Source organism: Onychomys torridus, chromosome 4 (assembly GCF_903995425.1).
Source record: "Onychomys torridus chromosome 4, mOncTor1.1, whole genome shotgun sequence".
Classification (NCBI taxonomy): Eukaryota; Metazoa; Chordata; class Mammalia; order Rodentia; family Cricetidae; genus Onychomys; species Onychomys torridus.
Window position 1 is genome coordinate 107,361,660 of NC_050446.1, and position 12,408 is coordinate 107,374,067.

The window sequence follows — 12,408 nt, forward strand, 5'->3', positions numbered from 1 at the left end:
GACATGTACTACCATGCCTGGCATTATCTCAGTGTAGCAAATGAAGTGACCAAGTCTCAGTGAATTAGATGATTTGTGCAGGGATACAGCTCCATGGTGGAGCCAGCATGTAACTCTGTGCCTCGCCTGCCTGTTCTGCTAAGCAACGCCTTGCTTAGCCACTGTCCAGCCTTTAGACAAGCAACATGTCATTGCCATCTACAAAGTTCATGCATAACAGAGTTACAAAAATAAAAAAAACAACTCATGATTTAAGGAACTTTATAATTTTGTGTTAGGCTGCATTTGTGGCTATCTTGCGCATGTGTAGCCCACAGGCCATGAGTTGAACATGCCTAGTAGACCCTTCTGCAATGATGGGAAAAGTCCTCCTTGGGCTGTTCAATGCATTAACCTCTAGCCAGATGTGGCTATTGAATATTTAAATTTGAGTAATGTTGCATCTTAATTTTAATTAAGGAGAAGCAGTGTTCTATAAAATATAGCATGAGCTGAGTTGACCACCTTCAATGTCTCTAGCAGGTTCATAGAGGATACCATGCATATATACTACATTGTGTTTCCCAGCACTCTTTTCACACCTGTAATAGCATCAAGGGTCACAGTCATGGATGGTAAGCCATCAAATTATTTGGAGGCAGTTTTCTCAGACTTTTAAGGTACTGAGACCACTGTAGTCTGTGTTCATCCCTTTATTTTCTGTTAAAGTTAGCACTCTGAATTTTGCTAAGGAAGCATAATGCCCATGCCTATTAACTAAAAAATTGGGTAGCCCCCAGCTCTTTAACATCTCTTAGTGTATGGATACCTGTAGATGAAAGTTTCTGTCCCGCATGGTCCCATAGCCATTCAGTCCCAAGTAAACACACAGAGGCTTACATTAATTACAAACTATTTGGTCTATGGCACAGGCTACTTAAATTTACCCATTTCTATTAATCTATGTTTTGCCACATGGCTTTGTGGCATTACCTGTGTTCCATTACATCTTGCTCCCCATCGGTAGCTAGTGCTCCATGTCTCCCCCAAATCTTCCTTCCTTCTCCCCGTATCTTTGCTTAGATTCCCCACCTGGCTTTATACTGCCTCGCCATAGGCTATAGCAGCTTCTTTATTGACCAATGGTAACAACACATATTCACAGAGTACAGAAAGACCATCCCACAGCAGACACCAGTTCAGACAGGAGAAAGATGGAGGCCCCCCCCACTTTACCCTGCATTCATCTTGGCTTTGTCCACCAAAGTTCGAGGCTGGAACATGTCGGCGAGCACATCTGGTGATGGGGGAGGTTGGCTGAAGGCCAGAACATTGCAGTTTTGCTCGGTCAATGGGCTGTCACCAAACCAAGTCATAGTGGATAAGGCTGGCGTCCCGTTGATGGGGTCATATGTGGGTGTCATAGTCTTACTGTACAAGCCAGGGCTTACTGTGAAGCAGGCAAACGATAGGTGATTGGGTTAGGAATATTTAGAAGAAGATTAGACTAAAATGAATTTTGATTTTAAATGTATCAGGAGTCAGGAGAGTAGGGAGACCAGTTGCACAAGAAAAGATCTTGCCTGGGATCCCAAAGACATAAAAGTTTCCATGAATCAACACAGAGAAACGTTGGTAATTCAGTCCTTTCCCACCATTCAAAGTTCTCTGTTTCTTGGTGCTATTAGCTAACTGAGAACACAGGCACAGAATGTCTGAGACAGCAAAGGGCTACATTTCTACTCATAAGAACCCAATAGCTGGGGCTGGAGAGATGGCTCAGAGGTTAAGAGCACCAACTGCTCTTCCAGAGGTCCTGAGTTCAATTCCCAGCACCCATGTGGTGGCTCACAACCACCTGTAGTGAGATCTGGTGCCCTCTTCTGTATACATAATAAATAAATAAATCTTAAAAAAGAACCCAATAGGTGGCTATCTCGCCAAACCTCTGAACGCTGCTCAAATCCCCCTTTTATTCTTTGCACCAGAATATACTATACGAGAAAGCCCTTGGTATTGCAAGAAAGCTGGAGACAGTTGTTTGATACAGGAAGAGAGGGTATACCGTCTCAAAATCTTCACCTGCCTTTCCTTTACAAGCCAATGAAAGCATGCTTAAGAAAGAGCCACACAAGGCAAATCAGGAAAGGAAAATATATTTAAGTTATCCAAATTATCTTCTCTCTTTTGTTTCTTTTTCTTCTTTCTTTCTTTCTTTTCCTTCTTCTTCTTTTTTTTTTTTTTAAGCTGAGGATCGAATCCAGGGCCTTGTGCTTGCTACACAAGCACTCTACCACTGAGCTAAATCCCCAACCCTATCTTCTCTCTTAAGTGTACTTTTTCACCCACAATTCATGGCCAGATGTACTAGCATTTTACAACGTAAGACACACAATTAAAACTGTGAGTTACCAAGCATACCTAAGGTAGAAGTCTAAACTAAAGAAACATTTGAAACTTAACTATGTATCTCCTTTTCAACTTGTCTGTTGATCCTTCAACAACATTGGTCCTTCTTTGTTTGGAGAGAAAGTGAGGGGAGGGAGCGAGGAAGAGAAAGGAGGAGAGGGGACATAGATCTCCTCTCTGCTTTAAGAGTCGGGGTGGGGGCTCCCATAGATCTGCTCATGCAGTCAGTTCATGAACTACTATATATGGAGAGAAAGGGGTAGAGGGAGGGAGGGAGGGAGGGAGGGAGAGAGAGAGAGAGAGAGAGAGAGAGAGAGAGAGAGAGAGAGAGAGAGAGGGAGAGAGAGAAAGTCAGTCTCCAGTCCCATTTGAAACAGCCCCTTACCTGGGGAACCGGAGCTCGTTGAAGAACTGTCCAAGGTCAGGACGTCTTCAAGCACAGGTCCTTTATTATTTTTGTCCTTTTTCTTTTTTTTCTTCAAATAGTCACCAGAAGGCTTTAACAATGAAAGTTCTTCTGGTCTTCTAATATCTAAAATAAAACAAAGTAACAACTAAGACGAACAAAAATGGAAAAAACTGAGAAGAAAAATAACTCCTCCTGAGACTGAGCTGTTCTGTGTACTGGACAGGTCTTTGGGGATTGGGGCTGCAAACAGAAGCCGCTGCATCCGGTCTGAAGGGACAGAGGCCCTCAGTTGGGGAAGGACAAATGGTGGCAGCAGGTTAAAGCTACTGCAATTTCTAGTTTGCGTTGCAATCTGTGATGAAAATACTTTAAATTCACCCAGAGCGGAGGGACCAGTGTAACACCCTCTCTCTGGGTTTGCTATCTGACTTCAACCCCTGTCAACACTGTGGCTCCAGGGTCATCCATGAGCAAGCAGTTTTTCCCCTTTCCTTCCCTCCCATCTCTCTTTGGTTTTGGAAATAACCACAAAAGGCCCCGCATCCTTTATTTTCTTTGTGGGCAATTGACTCTGCGTCTTTTTTCCTATACAGAGCCCACCATTTCCTGCCATCCCCGTGGAGCTGCCCTCATGCCCTGCGTTGCCTTCTGGGTCACTACCATTTCACTGTGTGCCAACCTGACTTCCAATAGTTTAAGAGCATTTGTGTGTCTGTCAAGAGCTTGTGCTGGCAGCTTGCCACGTTCTGCACTGCCCACCTCCACCAGTCCATGTGAGAGGATTCATGCTCTCCAAGAAGGGCCTTCAGTGGTAGGCTCCTTCCTTAGTACCTTCACCACGCTGGGGCAGCCCAGAGGTCCCAGAGGTCCCAGAGGTCCTGGCTGCCTGTAGTGTGACGCTCTTCCCGGAAGCCAGATGTTTACAGTCTTCCCTGTATCTGTATTCCACACAGTATCTCCAGGCATTAGGACTCCAATTCTAGATTCCTTATCTCAGAGTCTGCTTCTGAAGAAACCCAGCTGTCATAACCCTTCCCCAGTTCATCCAAGAGTGCAACTGTGATCAGAGCCACTGATAACCCACAGAGCAGCTTTAATCCAAGGAAGTGGCTGCTTTAAGGGTCCTGGTACCCCTCTCTTAGATCCTCTCGTTCAGTCAGTTCACGAACTGCGTGGTGCCCAGAGGCAAGGGTAACTCTGCCGACTCTCTCCATCATCCAGGATGCCTGACTGTCAGGCTATAAAACACCTGAAGCCATCCCAAATGTATACTCTATGCACACCTGACAACTTAAATATTATAGTGTACACATTAAACAAACAACAATGTGAAACTCCTCTGCCCAAGACCTGTGCCTCTTCCGTTCTTCAGGGGAAATCACCATACTGCTAAATCTGAGCTAGTGCTGATTGATTAGACGCAAGAGCCATGATTAGAGATGCTGAGCGGAGATCTCTCTTAACATGTCTTCAAAGCCACAGTTAGAGAAGAGAGCACTTGACTACTTGGCCTCAGCTGTGACATGTCACCTAGTCCCTATGGGGCATTAAAAAGGCCTTGTCATATGACAGCTTACTTGGTGTTCGAATCCTCACTAGATTACTACTAACAACAACGTTTTCTTGTGCTTCTTATTTGCCCACCACATGTCAGGGACACTCCAGGAACTTGTGTTCTGCAATGGATTGTTCCATGAATTGATTGGTTCACTAAACAGCCTCTGGGCAGCTGATGTGTGCCAGACATTGATATGCTGAGGTGGTGGTTTCTGTTCTAATCTCATTTCAGGCTATCAGAACCCTTAATGTCTAACATGGGCATTCCTAAATCTGTGGATACTTTCCTTCATTTTCTGTACCTTCCATCCTGTTTTAACACTCTCTACTCTTTTTCATGCTTATTTGTTGACTATCATCTCTCTCTGTTTCAAAGGGCAAGATTTCAGTTATCTTTGTCACAGTGTCTATTATTCACTACACTACCTGCTGCACAGCAGGGTTCAATGAGCATTTTTGAGTGAATGAATAAAGCAGCTTATCATTTAATGGAGGAGAATAAATACTTAGTGATGTGTAATATTCTGTGTTCACATGCTGGGTAATGATGCATATTCTTAGTACCAACCAAGGAAGACACCCACACATTTTCAAGAAATAGGAAATAAGAACCATTCATGGTACAAGGGTCCCTCTTTCTACAGTGTATCATAAAGAAAAAATAATAATCAGAGCAGGGTTATCTCTGTGATACTTTACCACAAGACACCAAATCATCAGGTGAGCCTGGTGGCACATGTCGGTAATCCCAGTGTTTTTCAGGCTGAGGCAGGAAGATCACAAGTTTGAGGTGAGCCTTGACTACATAATAAGATCATATTTAAAAAACCAAACAAAAGATTGGGCTGCTACCCACAAATAATTTTTGTGTGTGTATGTGTGTATGCAGATATTTGTGTGTATGCAGGTACACATGCACCTGTGTGCACATGTGTGTGAGGCCAGCAGACATCCTTGGTGTCATTCCTCAGAAGCCATCCACCTTGTCTTTCTTGAGACAGTGTCCCTCACTGGCCTGGACCTTGTCAAGTAGGGCAGGCTAGTTGGCCAGTGGACTCCAGGGATCTGCCTATCTGTTTGCTCATTGCTGGGATTATAAGTGTGTGCCATTATGCCCATCTTTTTTAAAACCGTGAGTTCTGGGTATTGGCAAGGCAAGCCCTGTACTGATAAGCTCTCTTCCCCAAGAGTACTTTCCTGCTTAAGCTTCCTAAGTGACTTTTGTAGACAGAGTATTTACAGGAGCCAAGTGCTAATGAAGGAATTGAAGTGTGCGGTACCACCACCCCAAGAACAGAGATGTGTCATCATGGAGGGGTCAACAGAACTCCCATTCTTTGGTTTGTCTTAGCATCTGAGTGTGGTTTGGAGAAATGAGTTTGGAGAAGCACTCTTAACATGACCACCTCTACTTACAAGTGTGTTTGAAACAATTGCAAGCTCGTGGAACTGGCAAGCCCTGACCATGCAAACAGCGCTCCTTTCATTTCCTTCCACCTGAACAACTGCAATGCTCTGCTCTGGGCTTGGGAGTGTGCTTCCTTGTAAAGGAGGCTTCTCCAGCCAATGCTTGAGGCAGGCAGAAAGCACAAGGAATTTTCCTGTTTTCCTGTGCCAAAAGTCTAAAGGGCACAGTGGCCCCGGCAGGGAACTCACTCAGCACTTTGCAGATATCCGCCACAGCCTTAAACACCACGGCTGAAAAGCTGACTCGCAGTCGCACGGTCTTGGCATTGGGTAGGCGAAGGCGGAGCATTTTATGCTGTGGGGTGAAGAGGAGCTTGGCGTCGGCCTGGACTCCACACTTGTCCAGGGTCCAGTGGGTTTTCAGAAGCCAGCAGCGCCTCTGCTCCCACCACAGAGCGAAATCTGACCAGTCTTGGGCTATGTCTGCAAGAGTGGAAAACACAGTCAAGCATACATGAAGAGGCTGAGCACGCAGGCTCCAGACACTCTAGTCCACTCATGGGTAAAGCACTAACCTTTAGCTTACAGTCCTTTTTTTTATGGCTTGCGGCTCAACAGTTCTTAGTTTCCTTCCAAAGTCTCCCAGGAGGGGCAGGGAACAAATGGTGTCTGAACTCTACCCTCATTTATTTTCAAGTGCCATAAAAAACATAAAGCAATATTTTTGTTCTGATGAGTGCTGAACCACATCCCCAACGCCTCTGTGCATCACTCTCCATCGTTTAACCAATTTTAATCTCTAATAGAAATGCATCCTCTCACTGTTGGATCACAAGGGAATACTGCTGGTCTCCACAGGCCACACAGAGCACAGAGGGCCGACAGTTCACTCTTCTCAGCCATGTCCAGCTCCTCTAGCAGCTTTATATCTGCAGTTTACAAAGCACCTGCATCGACATCAGAGCTGCACAGTCTCCCCTTCAGTGTGGGAATCTACACCTAGACTTGCCTTCGACATCAGTAACAAAGGTGAAACTTCCCTCCGCCAGTATGAAGTCGAACCCATCTTATATTTTGCTAAATTAGGAGACATCAACATTTTAATTTACTTATTTTTCTCTCTGTGAATGTTGCCTCTTCTTTAATTAGATAGCCCCTCCTCTCAATGCTCCTAGAGGAAGCATCAGATTATTTTGGAAGGCGATGAATCAGTCACAGTTGTCTGTGGCATAGGATATATTTGTTGTGGTTGGGATAAGGCTTGAGTGTTCCCAAGACTTCATGAGTTGAGGTTTGATCCCCACTGTTAGGGATGAAGAGGGTGGAAACTTAATCCAACCACTGTGTTGGGAGATGGAGCCTTTGGAAAGTATATAGGATTAGGTATGACCATTAGAGTGCAGCCCCTCTGGTCAACTCTAGTGGCTTTATAAGAAGAGGCAGGAGAGAACCAGGTAGACACACACACACACACACACACACACACACACACACACACACCCCTTGCTTCATGCTATAGAGTCTTGTAGTCTTCTGTCATCAGATGTAGTCCTGAGACCTTTAGCCAGAACCATTTGCCAAAATAACCCCCTGCTCTTTACAGTCACCTAAACTCAGGTGCTTTGTTATAACAACAAAGGAATGAACTAACACAATCTTTAACAGTAATATCTACCAAGAGATAATGATCGTATATCCCACTACCTATATGAAAAGAAAATCAAAACTCAAATGTTCATCAATGGACAAGTGGATAAATTGTGGTAGGTTCACATAATAGAATATTATATAACAACCAAATTAGATTAACCCAAACTATATGCAACAATATGGATTTCTTTCAAACATGATATTAATTAAAATAAAGTAGTTGTGTAAGAATATATCCTATATGAGCCCATTTATATGAAGTTTAAAAACAGCAAAATGAGAGGCTAGGATAGTGGTTGCCCTTGGTGAACCATTGATTGGGGGGGTGAGTGGGTAGCAAGTAAGGGCTTGAGAGGGGAGCAGGTAATGCTCTTTCTTGATTTGGGTGATGATCATGTGAATATGGACATGAGATGCACTTAGAAAAGACCTTTATCTCAGTATAAATGAGAAGCCAGCATCCAAGGTCTCAAATAAATACAAAATAAAACATTGAAGAAGACTTCTCTGTCTTCATTGGTGGACAAGTGTAAAAAGACACATTAACAGCAGGCTGAGTTTAGCATGATGTTATCAAGTATTAATAGAGAATGGACTCAGTAGTCTAATGCCACGTCACCTAAGATCACCATGGATGTCACTGGTGGGATGGCCCTTGACCTTGCAGGGGTACAGCATTCTACCTTTTTGAGATCTTCGGTCTGCCACCAAAGACTCAAGCCTTTACAAAGCTGGCTGGATTCACTTGGAAGCTCTTGGGTGGTCCCCCTTCTCTCTGGGAGAAAACAGGGGTGAGGAAGAGGAACATGCCCTCAGGAAATCTAGAGCCTGCCATGGCATAATGAAGTAACAGAGAGGGGTTCAAACCCAGAAACCACGGAAAATGAATGACTTACTCATCTGTTCCACCAACTTGAGCATCACTCCCCCAATATGCAGGTCTCCCGACACCCTCAGTGTGATCTCTTTCTGCTGCTTTTCAATTGCATGGTCAACCTGGACCACAAGCTCCCAAGAAGCAGATGCAAAGTCACTGGACGACAGCATTGTGGCACAGGCAGGTGTCTTTATGGACAAAGACAGACATAGGTCAGAATGGCAGTGGGAAGTGGAAGGTGCAAGCACGTTGTCAGAGGAAGGCCTTTGCTTTTTATTTTATTTTATTTTATTTTATTTTATTTTATTTTATTTTATTTTATTTTATTCCGGAGCTGAGAACCGAACCCAGGGCCTTGCGATTGCCAGGCAAGTGCTCTACCACTGAGCTAAATCCCCAACCCTGCTTTTTATTTTTATTTTAGATTCTTGTTCAAAGAATTCTGCAAGGTTCCTGGTACCTAGATACTAAATTAGGATCCTAACTGTATATTCAAAACTTACAAAAATAATCCCAGTTATTTAAAGTTCTATATTTTCTTTTCTCCACTGCAGTATATATTTTCTTTGTCTACATAATGTATCAATCTTCATTTTAACTTTCTACTACTTTTTCTTGACTTTCTCTGAACTATTTCAACAAAACACAAGAAACTACGGCAATCCTCCAGCGATCTTAAAGTACCCTCCATCTTTACAGAGATATAATTTGTGTGTGATAAAGCGTACAGACTTTACTGTAACAGTTTAACACATTTTCTGCATGCAAATTATACTTCAATAAAGTCAATTCAAAGAAGCTTTCCATTAAAGCCATTTCCCACTGCAATCCTCTTTGGTATCTCTAATACACCTGTGTTACTATATTTCTCCCAGTAATATCTGTATCTTCTGGTACGAGAAATTATGAAAACTCAGCAAAAAAACTGCATATTAGTTATTACCTTACTTTAATGTACACAGTGGCATAGGCATGTGACTATAAATTATTGCCGTATATTAGATTTACTTAAGCTATTTTCTTTCTATAGTGTTGGGTGTCTAACCTAGGGCCTTGTGACTTTAGTCAAATGATCTCAGTACCGTGCTATAGCTCCCAAAGCAAGTTACTTTTCTTTAAAGCACACAATAATGGAATTGTAAATTACATTGATTAAAAAAATGTTTTTTGGGGGGCTGGCACCTTGCAATCTTGCTTCAGCCTCCCAAGTGCTGACGTGACAAGCGTGTGCCGCCACCCTTGGCTCCATTTCACTCTTTGTTGTTGCTGTTGTTTTGTTTTTACACATTTTTTCGCAAAAGATGAAAAATCATGAGTGATGGGCAAAAATTTAGTCTTTAAGATAGGGTAGGAAGTTGAACCCCGTGATTTCCTCCTAACTGGAGGTGCTTAAAGGAAAGACCGCAAGTAGACTCTAGACTGAGATGACCTGGTGATTTCAGGAACATCAGAGTCCGCAGCAGGCAGGACTCCAAACAGAACTTGAGATGTTGGCTCAGATGACACTGCTTGTCTGGGCTTTTGAAGAGATTTTAACGGAAGGCCATTTAAATGACGGTAAGGAACCCTTTACACACCACTGCGTAAGATAGCTATTGAGAAGCCCATGCTTCTCAAGGCCCATCTTGACGGACCCACCACACTCATTTCCTAAGGCAGCACTCCTGACCATGACCCAACCTCTGAGGCTCTTACAGAGGAGTGAGGCAGAGCCAGAGACTCTGAGGCCCAGCCAGCTTCCGTGGCATGGCTCATATTCTGAGTCACAAGAGCCAAGTCAAAAAAAATAGATGTAGGACTCAGTACCTCCTCCAACATACCAGAGTATGAAGCTGGGTTGGTAATGATGTCTGGGGGCACTGTTTTCATAATAATTGGTGGATAATTAAACCACCAATGTCACACCATGTTCATCTCACGTGGGGGGTTTGTAAGCACTAAGTGAATCTCAGAAATACACCAGATACATTAACTACCACAAATCCATTGACCACCTACTGCAATCTGAACATGCAGTACAGATTGAAGGTGTTTGAATTAAATCCAAAAGTTCAGGAGCATTTTAAAACCAGAAGTAAGTACCCCCAGGGTGCAGTGTAAGGATGCAGTGGTGGGCCTCTCAATAAAGGCCCTCAGGTGACTTCTTGCATTCAGTGATTGAAGTGGCCTGAATGCTTGCTCCCCTTCTCAGCCTGCAGGGGCGTTTCTGGTAATGCACGCACTGTGTACCAGCCACCAGCCCAGCATCCACTCTCACCAACACTCATCTAAAAATGAAGAAACCTGGCCTGAGGGAAGGCAGGCCACTTGCTGTAAATCCCGCTAAATTCCATGGGGGAGCCCAAACGTGAGTCCACCCCCCTATTCCTCTAACTTATCTATCCATCACTCTGAGAAATGTCCTGGGTAATTTTTCGATAACAGGAGGAAACCACATGAATGAAATTCTGGCTTTTAACATTTATTGTCTCTACAAAGAGTTCAGCAGTGAATAAAAACACCTTCTTCACGGTCAACTTGACATGGAAAGGTTTGAAGAGCCTTATGGTCTCCAAATGCTATTTTCCGAGACTGAGTTTTTAAAATAACGTTTGATACATACATAAATAACTTTATTTTTTTAAAAGATGATTTCTTGTTGCTTATTTCCTGGGCCTTCAGATACATGGTCCTTAGTTTTTCTGACCGGAGTAATTAAAACATTTGTATAGACAATGGGCAGATCCTTTACAATGGAAATTCCTCCTAAAATGTAGACAATCTGGTTTCCCCACATTCCTTTCCTATCTCTCCATGCCTTCATTTTAGCCTGAAGTTCTCATCCCCAACAAGCTGTTACTTGGGGAGTAAACTTCAGCCGGTGGAAGCGCACCCGAGGAGACCAAAACAGGACGTAAAAGGCACCTTAAGGTCACCCCCCCCCCCCTTCAAAGAGAACGCCAGGAAGAAAAGACTCTTAGTTTTGGAGGGTGTCGCGGGGTCCTAGGCGTATGCTGGTGCTCAGACACCTGCCCCTCGCCCATTAACGACAACCTCCGGAGCTGAACCGAAGAGTTAATTTGCGCGGCCAGATTACTGGGCCCGAGAAGGTGATCACATCTAGACAAAATTATTTCAATTCAACCGCCATTTAACTGCACAGAGCTGCAGAAAAAAAGGGGACAAGGGTCCCAAGTCTCCATGGTGCGGATCACAGCCAGGCGATCCCCTCTCGGCCATCCCAGATCTCACCTGTAATGGAGCCCGCGGCAGCGGCGTCCAGTCTGCAGCCCGCACGTGGAGAGCAGCGTCCCCAGAGCCCGCCTTGGGCGAGCAGGGGTCTCGCGGGACAGCACAAGGTTGTGGAGGGCCGGGTGACGCTGCGGGGACCTCGCGACAGCCAGTGAATGCGCCTGGAGTCCGCCGCCCAGCGCCCAGCACGGTGGGTCCCGGGCCGCAGCGTCGCGGCGGGCGCAGGCTAGCGCGGCGGGCAGGCGGGGGCACGTCCAGCCCGGCCTGCTAGGTCTTGCTCGCGCGCGGAGCAGGCAAAGGCTGCAGAAGCAATAAAGGTTGAAGGGAGCCGCAGGGCTGCTCCTAGCAGGAGTTAAGCAGCCTGGGACACACTCCCCCCCCCCCCCCCCCGCCTCCACTTTTATATGGCTTCTCCTGGACGCCTCCAGGTTTGTGGGTACCCCGAAGCCCTCCGCTACTGGCCCAGGTCTGCCCGCTAGGTACATTCGTCACTCATGCCCGGGGGGGGGGGGGGTTCGGGAGAATCCCTTTCTGTCTGCAACTGTCTGCCTTTGCAGAGTGCTGGACCAAGCATACCAGACAGGTGGCATGAAACAGAGGCGATTCACCTCTGAGTAAGAGGGTGATGTCGGTCCTCCAAAAAGGTGAGGCTCCATAGGAGGAAGCCCCTCCGATCAGACCAAGCTCCAAGCCAAAGGCTGGATCACCCCTGGCGTGGTTCACCCTACCCAGTCATCTGTTACTTTCCTGTTGTATGTACCAGACAGCAGCCTTCTCAGGAAGGGTAATTAACACAGCCTATCGAACTCTCCCACCTCATAGTGTACACTTGATTGAATGTTTCTTGTGTCAGGCCCGGGGCTGGGCTCTGAGGACATAGTGGTTAATA

At 45.1% G+C, this 12,408-nt stretch overlaps 1 protein-coding gene across 2 annotated transcripts in view; it reads right to left on the reverse strand.

Moving 5' to 3' along the window:
• Positions 1 to 11,841, reverse strand: part of Fermt1 (fermitin family member 1) — a 42,624-nt gene extending 30,783 nt beyond the window's left edge. For both annotated transcript variants that reach the window (XM_036186667.1, XM_036186666.1), the window contains exons 1-5: positions 11,520 to 11,841; positions 8,308 to 8,476; positions 6,011 to 6,244; positions 2,774 to 2,920; positions 1,216 to 1,429 (exon numbers count right to left, since the gene is read on the reverse strand). In XM_036186667.1, the coding sequence (XP_036042560.1) occupies positions 1,216 to 1,429; positions 2,774 to 2,920; positions 6,011 to 6,244; positions 8,308 to 8,458 (746 nt within the window). In that variant the 5' untranslated portion in view covers positions 8,459 to 8,476; positions 11,520 to 11,841. The remainder of the gene's footprint in view (positions 1 to 1,215; positions 1,430 to 2,773; positions 2,921 to 6,010; positions 6,245 to 8,307; positions 8,477 to 11,519) is intronic.
• Positions 11,842 to 12,408: the final 567 nt, after the last annotated feature.